General features: G+C 40.0%; 1 protein-coding gene across 2 annotated transcripts in view; it reads right to left on the bottom strand.

Annotated features, from left to right (window-relative positions):
- LOC124619499 (coiled-coil domain-containing protein 186-like) overlaps positions 1-14,235 on the bottom strand; it is a 220,958-nt gene that overhangs the window by 115,901 nt on the left and 90,822 nt on the right. Inside the window, exon 8 of one of the 2 annotated variants that reach the window (XM_047145918.1) lies at positions 13,984-14,164. In XM_047145918.1, coding sequence (XP_047001874.1) covers positions 13,984-14,164 — 181 coding nt within the window. The remainder of the gene's footprint in view (positions 1-13,983; positions 14,165-14,235) is intronic. The other variant, XM_047145919.1, reaches the window with a different exon arrangement.

Here is a 14,235-nt window from a genome sequence, read left to right as displayed (position 1 = left end):
AGGAAAGTGAAGTCATCAAATCAGATCCATCCATGAAAGATAATTTTAAGTCTAGTGCAAGTAAGGAATCTGTTTCATGTGTATTTGATGCCAGTCATAATGACACTCAATCTTATGTTGATTTTGACATTGAAACCTGTAGTGAAGAAGTATGTAACAACATAGATACAACTGAATTAGAAAGTGACTTGCTGGCAGATAATGTGAATAGTGACCCAAATATTACCTTAGGCAGCCCTTACGTAGAAATAAACATTAACAATTGGTCAGGACTGTTTGATTGACACTGGCAGTCCCATTAGTAGTATCTCAGACAAGTTGAGGAACAGGATAAAAGACACTGAAAGTTACATTGAATTTCCAATCACAGGTGTACGGATTAAAGGTGCCACTGGCAAGTTTAGAAGTTAATAAATAAACAAGCTTTAATTACAGTTTCTGTTGGCAACACTAATTTTGAACATGGTTGTTTAGTTATTCCAGATCTCAATGAGCTAATGATTTTAGGGATGGACTGGATAGTTAAAGCAAACGTGAGTTTTGATTGGCAAAATTCAGAACTGCTGTTCACTGAACCAAAGGCCAATATTCAAGGAAAAGCAGTGATCCAGTTAAAATCAAGTACAAACAGTAGTAACCATATTAGGGAAATAATTTATCCAGAGTGTAGCCATTACATGGAGGAAGAGGAAAACAGGGATCACAATAACCAGAATTTAGTTGATGATAGTTACTCCCTAACCATATCAGAAAAGGTAAAAGAAGCAAATGACTTGACTGAGTCTGAAAAGCAGGAATTAGAAAATTTTCTCTGGGAAAACAGTAACATTTTTAGTGATCAACATGGTAGGGTCAAAGATTATGAATCCATGGAGGAACTCTTGTACAAATTCAATGATACAAAATATTTTTCTAGCCTGGATTTGACCTCAGGGTTTCATCAAATCACATTAGCACAGGATTCAAGGCAGTACACAGCCTTTTTATATAATGGTCAATGTTTTCATTATTGTGTTGTTCCGTTTGGGCTGAATGTGTCTGTAGCTGAGTTTATTCGAGCTTTGGATCATGTGATTGGAAGTGAACTACTATCTAAACTAATTATTTACGTGGATGATATATTAATAACCAGCAAAACTTGGGAGGAACACCTTGATACTTTGTACAAATTAGCCAATAAGTTCAGGCAAAGCAGTATGACCCTTAAATTAAGTAGAAGCAAATTTGGAGTACCAGACTTGAAGTTTTTAGGCCATATAATTAACAGGGAACGCATTCTACCTGACAGTGATAAAATTTCTGTAATTGTCCAGTTTCCATGTCCAAAGAACAAGAAACAGCTGTCATTTTATGGTCTATGTAATTTTTATCGTAAGTATGTCAGCACCCAAGCTTTAAATGCACCGTGTTTTAGAGAGATATTAAAAAAGAATGGACAGATCAGTGTCAAGCAGCATTCGATGAGCTCAAACAACAACTAAATAATAGTCAATTACTCCACAGACCTGACCTTTCACTACCATTTTGCCTAGTGACAGATAGTTCCGATTACGGATTGGATGTACATTTGTTTCAACAGAAGGAAATTGATGGAAAAATAGAACATATTTCAATCAGTTTTGCCAGCCAAGGTCCGCAGAAACATGAACGTAATTACACAGTGACTGAGAAGGAACTACTTGCCATTATATGGGGTTTCACTAAATACAGGAACTATCTAGCAGGCCATAAAGTCATAATTTTCACAGATCACAAAGCTCTATGTTATATTCAAGACTGTAAACCTTTCAATACTAGATTAACCAGGTGGGCCATATTTTTGCAACAATTTGATTATAGCATTCAGTATATAAAAGGGGATCAGAATATAATTGCTGATGCTTTGTCTACATTACCTGTGGGGGTGGTCAGGAAGAAGAACTATTGGATAACAAAGTGTTTAAAATAATGTACATGGGAGGAATTAAGGGTGAAAAGGAAATTACTAACATTTGCAGTCAGCTTAGGAGATACCAGAACCAGGATGATGATTTGAAACTTGTGAAAAGCCTTATTGGTAAAAAGGGTTATGAAAAGGTTGGCATGTATTATCAAAACTTTAAAGGTATTTTATTCAGGAGACTATAACACTGACTCCGGTATCTGGAAGGTTTGTTGGCCTATACAATGTGTTGACGTTTTAATTATGTACACACATGAGAGCTATGGGCACTGTGGAATCATGAAATGCATAACAAACTTAAGGAAAATGTCTATTTTAATAATATGTTTAGAAGAGTAAGACAGGTTATACAAAAATGTGATCGGCGTCAAAGGGTAAAAGTCACAAATCAGAAATACCAAGGTTATTTACAAAGTATTGTGCCAAAAGGCAAATTGGAACTGATAGGAATTGATTTGTTTGGTCAATTGCCGAGAACTAAAGAGGGTTATACATATTTGTTTGTAGTTGTTGACTTATTCACTAAACTAGTAAAATTGTATCCACTAAAGAAGGCAACAAGCAAGAAAATTTTCAACTTTTTCTGTAATGATTACTTCACACAGATTGGAAAACCATAAGCCATACTTTCAGACAATGGGAGCCAATTTACATCTAACATTTGGAAAGATTTAATGAAAGATGAAGACATTAAGCACGTTCTTATTTCCGTTTCATCTCTGTCTTGTAACCCAACTGAGCGCTATACGTGTGAAATAGGCAGGCTTTGTAGAACTTACTGCTCTAAAGATCATACAAATTGGTCAAGTTACATACGTGATTTTGAAGATGTTTTGAACACCTTACAACATACAACAACTGGCTTTACACCTTATGAAGTCCATTTTAACAAACACCCACCAAACATCTTGTATGAATTGATCAATTTCCCTGTCTGTAATGAACTAACACCGGATGAGAGAATGGAAATAGTAAAGAAAAATATTGAAACACACTGTGCCAAGAGAAAGCTTAAACATGATTCAAAAGGAAAGTTTACACAGTATAGTGTAGGTGATTTAGTCTTAACCAAAAGTTATGAGAAATCCAAGGAAATCAATAGAGAGATCAGAAATTTTTCGATATTTACATTGGTCCATTTGAAGTTTATGAGAAACCACATCCAAACGCCTACCGCCTTATCTATCCCAAATCAAAAAAGCTATTTGGTTCAAGAAATGTCACTCAGTTGAAACCGTATGTGCAATAATTGCAATCCCTCAGGGAGGTACACAATCTTTGAGTAATATGCGTGTGGCTTATGCAAGATGCCCCAGCTAATGTGACATTTTCTTCTCGAAAACACTGTTGCCACATTCTACGATACCTTTCTGACACACAAACTTCCGACAATACATACGTTAATTTTTTGTACCTATGTTTGCTTATATTTGTTATGTAAGATATTTTCCTGTGATTTAATTTGTAGTATAAGATACATTTTGTTTTGACTGAGCAATCTGCATCATCCCCCCCATGAACCATGGACCTTGCCGTTGGTGGGGATGCTTGCGTGCCTCAGCGATACAGATAGCCGTACCATAGGCACAACCACAACGGAGGGGTATCTGTTGAGAGGCCAGACAAACGTGTGGTTCCCGAAGAAGGGCAGCAGCCTTTTCAGTAGTTGCAAGGGCAACAGTCTGGATGACTGACTGATTTGGCCTTGTAACAATAACCAAAACGGCCTTGCTGTGCTGGGACTGCGAACGGCTGAAAGCAAGGGGAAACTAAGGCCGTAATTTTTCCCGAGGGCATGCAACTTTACTGTATGATTAAATGATGATGGCGTCCTCTTGGGTAAAATATTCCGGAGGTAAAATAGTCCCCCATTTGGATCTCCGGGCGGGGACTACTCAAGAGGACGTCATTATCAGGAAAAAGAAACCTGGCGTTCTATGGATCGGAGCGTGGAATGTCAGATCCCTTAATCGGGCAGGTAGGTTAGAAAATTTAAAAAGGGAAATGGATAGGTTAAAGTTAGATATAGTGGGAATTAGTGAAATTCGGTGGCAGGAGGAACAAGACTTCTGGTCAGGTGACTACAGGGTTATAAACACAAAATCAAATAGGGGTAATGCAGGAGTAGGTTTAATAATGAATAGGAAAATAGGAATGCGGGTAAGCTACTACAAACAGCATAGTGAACGCATTATTGTGGCCAAGATAGATATGAAGCCCACACCTACTACAGTAGTACAAGTTTATATGCCAACTAGCTCTGCAGATGACGAAGAAATTGAAGAAATGTATGATGAAATAAAAGAAATTATTCAGATAGTGAAGGGAGACGAAAATTTAATAGTCATGGGTGACTGGAATTCGAGTGTAGGAAAAGGGAGAGAAGGAAACGTAGTAGGTGAATATGGATTGGGGCTAAGAAATGAAAGAGGAAGCCGCCTGGTAGAATTTTGCACAGAGCACAACTTAATCATAGCTAACACTTGGTTTAAGAATCCTGAAAGAAGGTTGTATACATGGAAGAACCCTGGAGATACTAAAAGGTATCAGATAGATTATATAATGGTAAGACAGAGATTTAGGAACCAGGTTTTAAATTGTAAGACATTTCCAGGGGCAGATGTGGACTCTCACCACAATCTATTGGTTATGAACTGTAAATTAAAACTGAAGAAAGTACAAAAAGGTGGGAATTTAAGGAGATGGGACCTGGATAAACTGAAAGAACCAGAAGTTGTACAGAGTTTCAGGGAGAGCATAAGGGCACAATTGACAGGTATGGGGGAAATAAATACAGTAGAAGAAGAATGGGTAGCTTTGAGGGATGAAGTAGTGAAGGCAGCAGAGGATCAAGTAGGCAAAAAGACGAGGGCTAGTAGAAATCCTTGGGTAACAGAAGAAATATTGAATTTAATTGATGAAAGGAGAAAATATAAAAATGCAGTAAATGAAGCAGGCAAACAGGAATACAAACGTCTCAGAAATGAGATCGACAGGAAGTGCAAAATGGCTAAGCAGGGATGGCTAGAGGACAAATGTAAGGATGCAGAGGCTTATCTCACTAGGGGTAAGATAGGTACGGCCTACAGGAAAATTAAAGAGACCTTTGGAGAGAAGAGAACCACTTGTATGAACATCAAGAGCTCAGATGGAAACCCAGTTCTAAGCAAAGAAGGGAAGGCAGAAAGGTGGAAGGGGTATATAGAGGGTTTATACAAGGGCGATGTACTTGAGGACAATATTATGGAAATAGAAGAGGATGTAGATGAAGATGAAATGGGAGATACGATATTGCGTGAAAAGTTTGACAGAGCACTGAAAGACCTGAGTCGAAAGAAGGCCCCGGGAGTGCTGCACTCATCTAATACTTTCCCCTCTTTGGGGAAGTGTGAGGGGGAGTTTATAGCCTTTTGGCTTTTACTCCCCTGTGTACATGTGTGTGTGATTTTTCTGTATATTTTTGATGTCTGTGATATGTGATGAATTGTTGTGTGTATCTGGGACTTGCCTGAGGTAGGCGAGATGATTGGTGATATATGGGAAGGAACTGGATTAGGGATTGGGTATTGGGATTTTTCTCTTCGACTTAATCGTCGAAGATCGTCATAGGGCGCTTGTGTTTATCGCGGGACATGTCATACCGACCAAGGGAGTGGATGAGTGCATTTCCGGATCTGGAAGTACCTTCATAGAAGGCCCTTGCCAGATCCTGGAAACGCTCTCTCAGGAGTGGGATATCGGCTGCGGCGTGCAGGTCGTCTGTGGGGAATCCGAGAGGTAGATGCAGTGCCCTTCTGAGGGCGCGGTTTTGCAGCCTCTGGAGTTTGTCCAGGTGCTGCTTCGCCGCGTATCCCCAGACAGGGCACGCATACTCCATTACTGGCCGGATCAGGGCCTGATAAACGTTTACTGCTACTGGGCAGGGAAGGGAGCTGTTTGGGTTCAGGATAGGATATAGGATGGACATTCTGGCGCAGACCTTCCTGTGGACCTCGTCTATGTGGGGTTTCCACGTGAGACGAGAGTCCAAGGTTACGCCAAGGTACTTGGCGGTTCTGCGCCAGGGGAGTTGGGTTCCATTTAGGTGGAGGTGGAGGGGGGGACGTTGAGGAGGTTCGCGCCTTCCGAGCCTGCGGGTAATCAGCATTGCCTGCGTCTTCTCCGAGTTGATGGTGATGCGCCAGCGACGGGCCCAGGTTTCTGTGTCATCTAAAACCCTTTGTAGCCTACGAATGACCAGGTCCTTGTTCGCATTTCTCGTGTAAAAGGCTGTGTCATCGGCGTACTGCGCGGTGTGCACCAGGGGGGCCGTTGGAGTGTCCGCAGTGTACAAGCTGTACAATACGGGCCCCAGGACCGATCCCTGTGGCACCCCAGCACGAATGCGCCTTCTGGTGGAGGTGGCAGTTTCTACTTTGACGGAGAAAGTCCTATTCGTGAGGTAGCTCTTGATTAGCTGAACTATGCTCCCTGGAAACCCTTGTGAGTACAACTTGTAGAGTAGCCCTCTATGCCATACTGAATCAAAGGCTTTGGCTACGTCTAGTAGCACTATCCCGCAGTAGCCTCTGTGGTTGAAGCCCTCTGTGGCTGCTTCAACCATTCTCATGACCTGTTGTGGGGCAGAGTGGTTCTGCCGGAATCCAAATTGGAAATCCGGCAGAATTTGCTCTCTGGTAATATGTTCTTGCATGGGTTTTAGCAGGAGGCGCTCATAGATCTTGCTGAGAGTTGGCAAGAGGCTAATCGGCCTGTAGTGCTGCGGGAATAGAGGGTCTTTTCCTGGTTTGTGTATCGCGACCACTTCCGCATGTTTCCAGCAAGCTGGGAACTCACGGGAACGAGTAATCTCGTTGAGGACGTTCGCGAGGTGTGTGATCGCTGTGGGTGGGAGTTTTTTGACTAACTGGTTTGTGACACTGTCGTGCCCTGGCGCCTTTTTTGTAGGGAGGGACCTGATTACTCTTGCCACGTCCTCGGGGGCAAAAAGTATGGGTTCGTCCTCTGGGTCCTCCTCAGCATTGAGGAAGACAGTCAGTTGACGACTGACTACCTCTTCATGCTCTTCATCCTCGGGTTCTGCCGTTTGGAACTGCTTCTCGAAGGAATCGGCGAGGGCGTTGGCCTTATCAGCATTGCTGTAGACCAATCCCCGCTCGCCGTGCAGTAGCGGCATCCTAGCGCGTCTTTTTGTGAATTGTTTGGTTGCTTGCCAAAGTGTATGATCGTCTACTTTGAGAGCTGTGAGGCGGTTTTGCCATTGCTGGTTTCTGTGCTCATTGAGCGCTACCTTCAGTTCTCTCTGTAGACGATTGAGCAGCCTCCTGGTGGCCTGATTTCTGGTGATCTTCCACTCTTTTGCCACTCTGTTCTTGTGACGGATTTGAGCTAGTAAGTGTTCCGGGAGCTGTATTTGCGGTGGAGGGCCATCCCTTTGTGGTGGGGTGGCCTCTTCCGCTGCCTGCAAGATGGTGCCTGTCAAGTCTAGTAGCGCTTGATCTACTGTTTCGGCAGTAGGTGGCGGAGCGCGAGCGATATCAGAGGCGACAGTTTCTTGGTATCGCTCCCAGTCTGTACGTTTGTACGACGTCTGGTACCGTGGGAGTGCTACCCATTCTCCCACATCGACTTCTAGAATCACTGGGTTGTGGTCGGAGGACATTCTGTTGATTGTCCTTGCGGTCACAAATCCTGCGATCCTCCTAGTGAGAGCTATGTCTAACACATCGGGCCTGCTTCCGTTTTTCGGAAAATGTGTGGGCTCGACTGGACCCCATGTTTCGAAGTGGTGGGCGCGCGCTAGTTGTTGCAGCTTGGCGCCTGCTCTGGAGGTTACTCTAGAATTCCAGTCAGGGTGTTTGGCATTGAAGTCTCCCCCTATTACGAGTTTGCCTTCAATTTGCCCTAGAGCAGCTATGTCTCCCTCATCTATCTGGTCATGTGGGGGTAGGCCCCGGGAGTAGACAACATTCCATTGGAACTACTGACGGCCTTGGGAGAGCCAGTAATGACAATACTCTACCATCTGGTGAGCAAGATGTATGAGACAGGCGAAATACCCTCAGACTTCAAGAAGAATATAATAATTCCAATCCCAAAGAAAGCAGGTGTTGACAGATGTGAAAATTACCGAACTATCAGCTTAATAAGCCACAGCTGCAAAATACTAACATGAATTCTTTACAGACGAATGGAAAAACTAGTAGAAGCCGACCTCGGGGAAGATCAGTTTGGATTCCGTAGAAATACTGGAACACGTGAGGCAATACTGACCTTACGACTTATCTTAGAAGAAAGATTAAGGAAAGGCAAACCTACATTTCTAGCATTTGTAGACTTAGAGAAAGCTTTTGACAATGTTGACTGGAATACTCTCTTTCAAATTCTAAAGGTGGCAGGGGTAAAATACAGGGAGCGAAAGGCTATTTACAATTTGTACAGAAACCAGATGGCAGTTATAATAGTCGAGGGGCATGAAAGGGAAGCAGTGGTTGGGAAGGGAGTGAGACAGGGTTGTAGCCTCTCCCCGATGTTATTCAATCTGTATATTGAGCAAGCAGTAAAGGAAACAAAAGAAAAATTCGGAGTAGGTATTAAAATCCATGGAGAAGAAATAAAAACTTTGAGGTTCGCCGATGACATTGTAATTCTGTCAGAGACAGCAAAGGACTTGGAAGGGCAGCTGAATGGAATGGACAGTGTCTTGAAAGGAGGATATAAGATGAACATCAACAAAAGCAAAACGAGGATAATGGAATGTAGTCGAAATAAGTCAGGTGATGCTGAGGGTATTAGATTAGGAAATGAGACACTTAAAGTAGTAAAGGAGTTTTGCTATTTGGGGAGCAAAATAACTGATGATGGTCGAAGTAGAGGGGATATAAAATGTAGACTGGAAATGGCAAGGAAAGCGTTTCTGAAGAAGAGAAATTTGTTAACATCGAGTATAGATTTAAGTGTCAGGAAGTCATTTCTGAAAGTATTTGTATGGAGTGTAGCCATGTACGGAAGTGAAACATGGACGATAAATAGTTTTGACAAGAAGAGAATAGAAGCTTTCGAAATGTGGTGCTACAGAAGAATGCTGAAGATTAGATGGGTAGATCACATAACTAATGAAAAGTATTGAATAGGATTGGGGAGAAGAGAAGTTTGTGACACAACTTGACCAGAAGAAGGGATCGGTTGGTAGGACATGTTATGAGGCATCAAGGGATCATCAATTTAGTATTGGAGGGCAGCGTGGAGGGTAAAAATCGTAGAGGGAGACCAAGAGATCAATACACTAAGCAGATTCAGAAGGATGTAGGTTGCAGTAGGTACTGGGAGATGAAGAAGCTTGCACAGGATAGAGTAGCATGGAGAACTGCATCAAACCAGTCTCAGGACTGAAGACCACAACAACAACATCTGCATCATCAGATGTACTGATTATTTGACATTTACATCCTACCGATTGTGACTATTACTGATATGTGAGGACTATGATTTGAACTTACGTTCCCAGGAAAAACCAATATGTATTTTCTAGTGAGAAACAGTTACACATCTTTACAGACAACAGACCATACTATATTTATATCAGCTTATCCAGAAATGAAAGGTGAATTGTGTGAAGATACACTAAGGTTATTAATACATACTTAAAGATTTTATGGTACATTTGTGCAGTTAAAAAGAACTATATACATATATTACTGTATCTCATTGCTACCTATCAGAACCCCTCGGAGAGCATTAAAGATAAACACCAATCCTAATTGTCCAACTGTAAAGTGACCTGTTTCCAAATTACATACAAAAATAACCACTATTTCAGTATACATATAATTCGAAAATGATGCTTTGCTGAAACCATATGTGTAAAAGCCACCGTGTGTATTTTGAATGTGCCTAAAGCATTTAACATTGTTTTTATGTGAGAAACACAATATAAATGTGAAATTAATACTGTAACTAATCGAAATAAATAGAGCACATGGTCAGGATGTACCAGTAAACCTATCATTATAAAATTACTACAGCAAATTAAATAGAACATATAAATAAAGCACGTTAATTGAATCTCCGATATATGTTAGCACTCAAATTCAGGCACTAGTTGATTTGTTATAAACAAATTTAGAAATGTAACTGTTACCTGTAACATAATTGGTCCGAAAATGTTATGTTAACTCATAACTAAGTTGAAAATAGGTTCACCTTGTTCAGCACTGAGACTGTAAATTTTTAGCAATGTGTAGCTCATATTCGGTTTAACTTTTAACTGTGATTTTACATAAAATTGTGATTTTCATTGTATGTAATTGTTAACAGAAATATACACAGAGGCCACGCAGGCCCCTTGGGGGCACTCGTTTTTTGGCTAAGGTTGCGAGCAAATGTATTGTAGGCTCACTCGTTTGTTGATTATTGTGAACTCTGTGTCATTTGATGACAACTTTGGGTATATGTGATGTATACGGTACAGTTCACCAGGCTCGGACACCAGAGTCCTGGAAATATATTGGTATTAAAATTGCACTTACTTTGGAATTTATTTGGGAGTCTTCCGCAATCCTTTTCATAGGCTGCACAGTGACGAGTAATGAATCCAGGAATTTTACAAAACCCCGAAAACTAAACAACTCTCAATGTTGGTAGAATTGACGTGAAAACAACAGCGCATTGACTGGGCATTTCACTCAAAACATTTGCAACGCAGAGGTGGGAAAATATAAACATCTCAACTGGTGTCACTTTTCTATGAAGAGGGCATCAAAATGTTGGTTTCCAGCTATGAAAAATGTCTGAACAATACTGGCAACTATGTAGAAAAATACTTTAAGAAATGCTGTTTCCTGTAAAAAAATTTTGGTTTGATAATATGTTTTTATGAGGGTTTTTTTCCAAAATGGTGCTTACTTTCTGGATATGCCTCATACATAGCAGAAAAATTGTCTCTACTACTTTATACTCTGTGCAACTTAAGCTCAGAAATGGGGGTACATAGCTAAAAAAACTTTTTGACAATCTATATGGAGAAATAAAACGTGTTTCAGACAACACAAATATTTTTAAAGCAAAAGATTAGTCTTAGGACAGTAATAAATAACAAAATATATACATAAGTTTGTATTAATGATACATTTTGTAACAAAGTCTATGACTATAATAATATATGGAACACAAAACTGATAAACGCGTCAGGAAGTCGTGGAATAAAATCACTGTAATAGTAAGATAATGTTCCATTCTTCAATTTCCTTTGGGTACAACAAAATTTTTTAACCCTGTACTACGATCAAGATTCTATACTAAAATATGCCCATAGAAGAGATCATACACTGGTTCATCTTTCTATCCTTACTTAAAAGTATACAACCATACCATTTACTGGCATTTCAACACGGGTTTCCTTGTTGCTCCTACCTCGTCTGCCTAGTTTGTTCCAGTGGCCTGTAATATATCCACACAGAACCCTCGAATACCATTGATACCTTCAACCTTTTACTCTCTTTAGCTGACTGAGGCAACCTTCGTTTCCAAAAACTAGGATTTTTGTCATTATTTGGCCATGCATACACCTCCTGTCATATGGTTAGATATAAGTCTTTACCCTTTAATTAACTGGGGTTTGATTTTGGAGACCTCTTTCTTATTACAGTAAAGAGGCACAACAGTACCAAACAAATACTGAAGGTGGGGCTATCAGGAAAAATTGAAGTATGAAAGTTGCATGTAATTTAATTGAAAAGTCATGATTCATGAACACAATGTTATGAAACAATTTTGGAGACTGGCCACTTAGAAGAATATCAGGCCCAGGAAGCCAGCCACTTATGCTACTGTTTAAACTGTTACCGGCACCTATGTAATTGTTGTATCTTCAAGAGTAATACATACTAATACTCAAACTTTCTTCCTTTTTTATTTATTCTTTTTTCTTAAGGATAACTATACTTCCTGTCATCATCATTTTAAAATCTGTAATCTATTAAAGAACTAAAGTAAATATGAAAAATAAATCTTGGAGCTTGGTTTCAAGCTTCAAAATTTATTTTTCATATTTACTTTGGTTCTTTGATATATTACAAATTTTAAAATAATGATGACAGAAAGTACAGTTATCCTTAAAATAAAAAAAAGAAAACAAAAATGTGGGAGATATGTTACAGAGCAATTTCTTCCTCCTGATATTTCGAAATTTCTTGCTCATTCAACAAACTTTATGTATTTGTAGCAGAATTATAGCAAACTACAAAACCAATGACTACATGATGAAATTACACCAGCCTGATTTTACTGGCTCAGCCATTCATGACAGCAGCCATTATGTTCACTAAGTTTCTTTCAAAATAATTCTAGAAACTGACAGCAGAAGGCAGTACCAGTGAAAGGACAAGTAGTGAGATGTCCTTACATTGTTCTGATATGCAACTGAGTCAGTTTTGAGCAACAGATGGCTCGTGCATTGAGAAAATTGCTGCCCAATCTATGCCCAAGTGCAATCTTTTTAATACAAAGTTGTGCTGTGGACTAAGCTTGCACTTAGTCTACAAAGTGTTAACATCAGTTTGTAAATTGTGGGCAAGCAGCTGAGCCTGAAGAAACATCTGCATATGTGGAATATATTTTAAAAGAAGTAAGTTGTTCTTTATACCTCACAAAATTATACCACATTGTTTTGTTGATTGACTGATTGAAGAATTTAACTAATCAATATAGTTTCAACCAGCTGATCTAATTTCTAACATACACCTATCATTTACCCTGTAGCCATACATCACATTATAAGTACTAGTAATTGGGAATAAGGCTACAAATTATTGTTTGCTTTAAATATGTTACTTGATTTTAAGGTTTCAGTTTGTCCAGTGACTGTACCAGAGAACATGTTTTTCTGTTACACTTGAAATAAACTGATGTAAAGTGGCTTATACGAAAAGTCATTTCGCAAATGACTGCAAGATTAAATATTTAATCTCTAAACACACATTTCCCAAGTTGGTGCAAAACAAATATAGTGACTCTGGACAAAATCAAATGCTAAATGAAATCATGGATGACAATCCTAGCAACAACTTAATTCCAGTGTATGTGACATTTTACTTCTATTTGCTACACCGCACTAGTAACAATGGCGCAGTTCTCTTGTTACCTAAACATGTCATTCGAAAGTCAATGTTAGTGATGGACTACTTGCAGACAGCAGCGCCTCATAATGAGTTTGTCCAAAACTGGACAATGATAGATGGATTCCAGATATTTTGGAAAGTCTATTCCAAGTACAGAGAAGCTCTCCAGGTAAACCAGCTAGCCTCTGGACATACTGTTGGCTTTCTGATGCTAATGCCCTTTCTCAGGACAATCTTAAGACTGGTTTTGACCTCATGAAATTTTTCTTTACTAACACAGCTGACTCAACCAATCTACCAAGAAGTGATTGCAAAATTTCAACAGGCATTACGCCGAAGCTCTGATTTCTGAATTCTCACACAAAGTATATACCAAAGTAAGAAATTTTCTTATCTGGGGGGGGGGGGGGGGGGCACAACAATGAGAAAAACTTATTCACTATCAGCAGTTTTCCCCAACTCGAAACCATTTCGACAGGGAGTCAGAGCTAGCTCGCTCTTTCTCAGTTCCTCAGCCTCAGCTTAAATCACTGGAAGAGGTACAATATGGTGAAGTAGGCAGAGCTCCAACATCTGATCCTCAACAGATTATAATTAATTTTTTACATGGTGAAATGCAGTACAGTAAAATAATCAGTATATACTTTTACTCCTTTGTCTGCCTGACAGGAATTAATCTTTTCTTTGTAGAAGAACAAGGGTATTGGCAGTCCACAATTCTGTGATAGTTCAATAATGGATTAGTGTCAAAATGCAAGCTACCACAGCATCTCTCTAATATTTTGATGGCATAAGTGGACTAACTATCCACAATTAACATAAACTGATTACAATGTACGAAAATTAACACATTTAACACATGATAATATAAATTAACAGTTCTGCATAAGCTTTACTACAGTTATGAGGATCACAGCAACACACCTTAGCTTCTGTAGCTGAAAACTCTGACTGAAGACGTACATTCTTGTCAGTGAGACGCTGAGTGAAATCGAGCAGCTCTGCCTCCCGCTCGCGGCATGCCGTGGTGTCCTGCTGGAGCTCTTGGTTCGTCTGCCGTAGCCTCTCCACTTCCTCCTGGCTTGCAGATAGCCTCTCCTGCTCACTGACAACACCAGCATGTGACTCAGCTGTGGCATTAGCATTGTAATTACAAAACCTCGCATATGATGTTTG

Source organism: Schistocerca americana, chromosome 6, assembly GCF_021461395.2.
Source record: "Schistocerca americana isolate TAMUIC-IGC-003095 chromosome 6, iqSchAmer2.1, whole genome shotgun sequence".
Classification (NCBI taxonomy): domain Eukaryota; kingdom Metazoa; phylum Arthropoda; class Insecta; order Orthoptera; family Acrididae; genus Schistocerca; species Schistocerca americana.
Note: the sequence above shows the minus strand (reverse complement) of the source record. Positions and strands in the feature narration are given on the sequence as shown.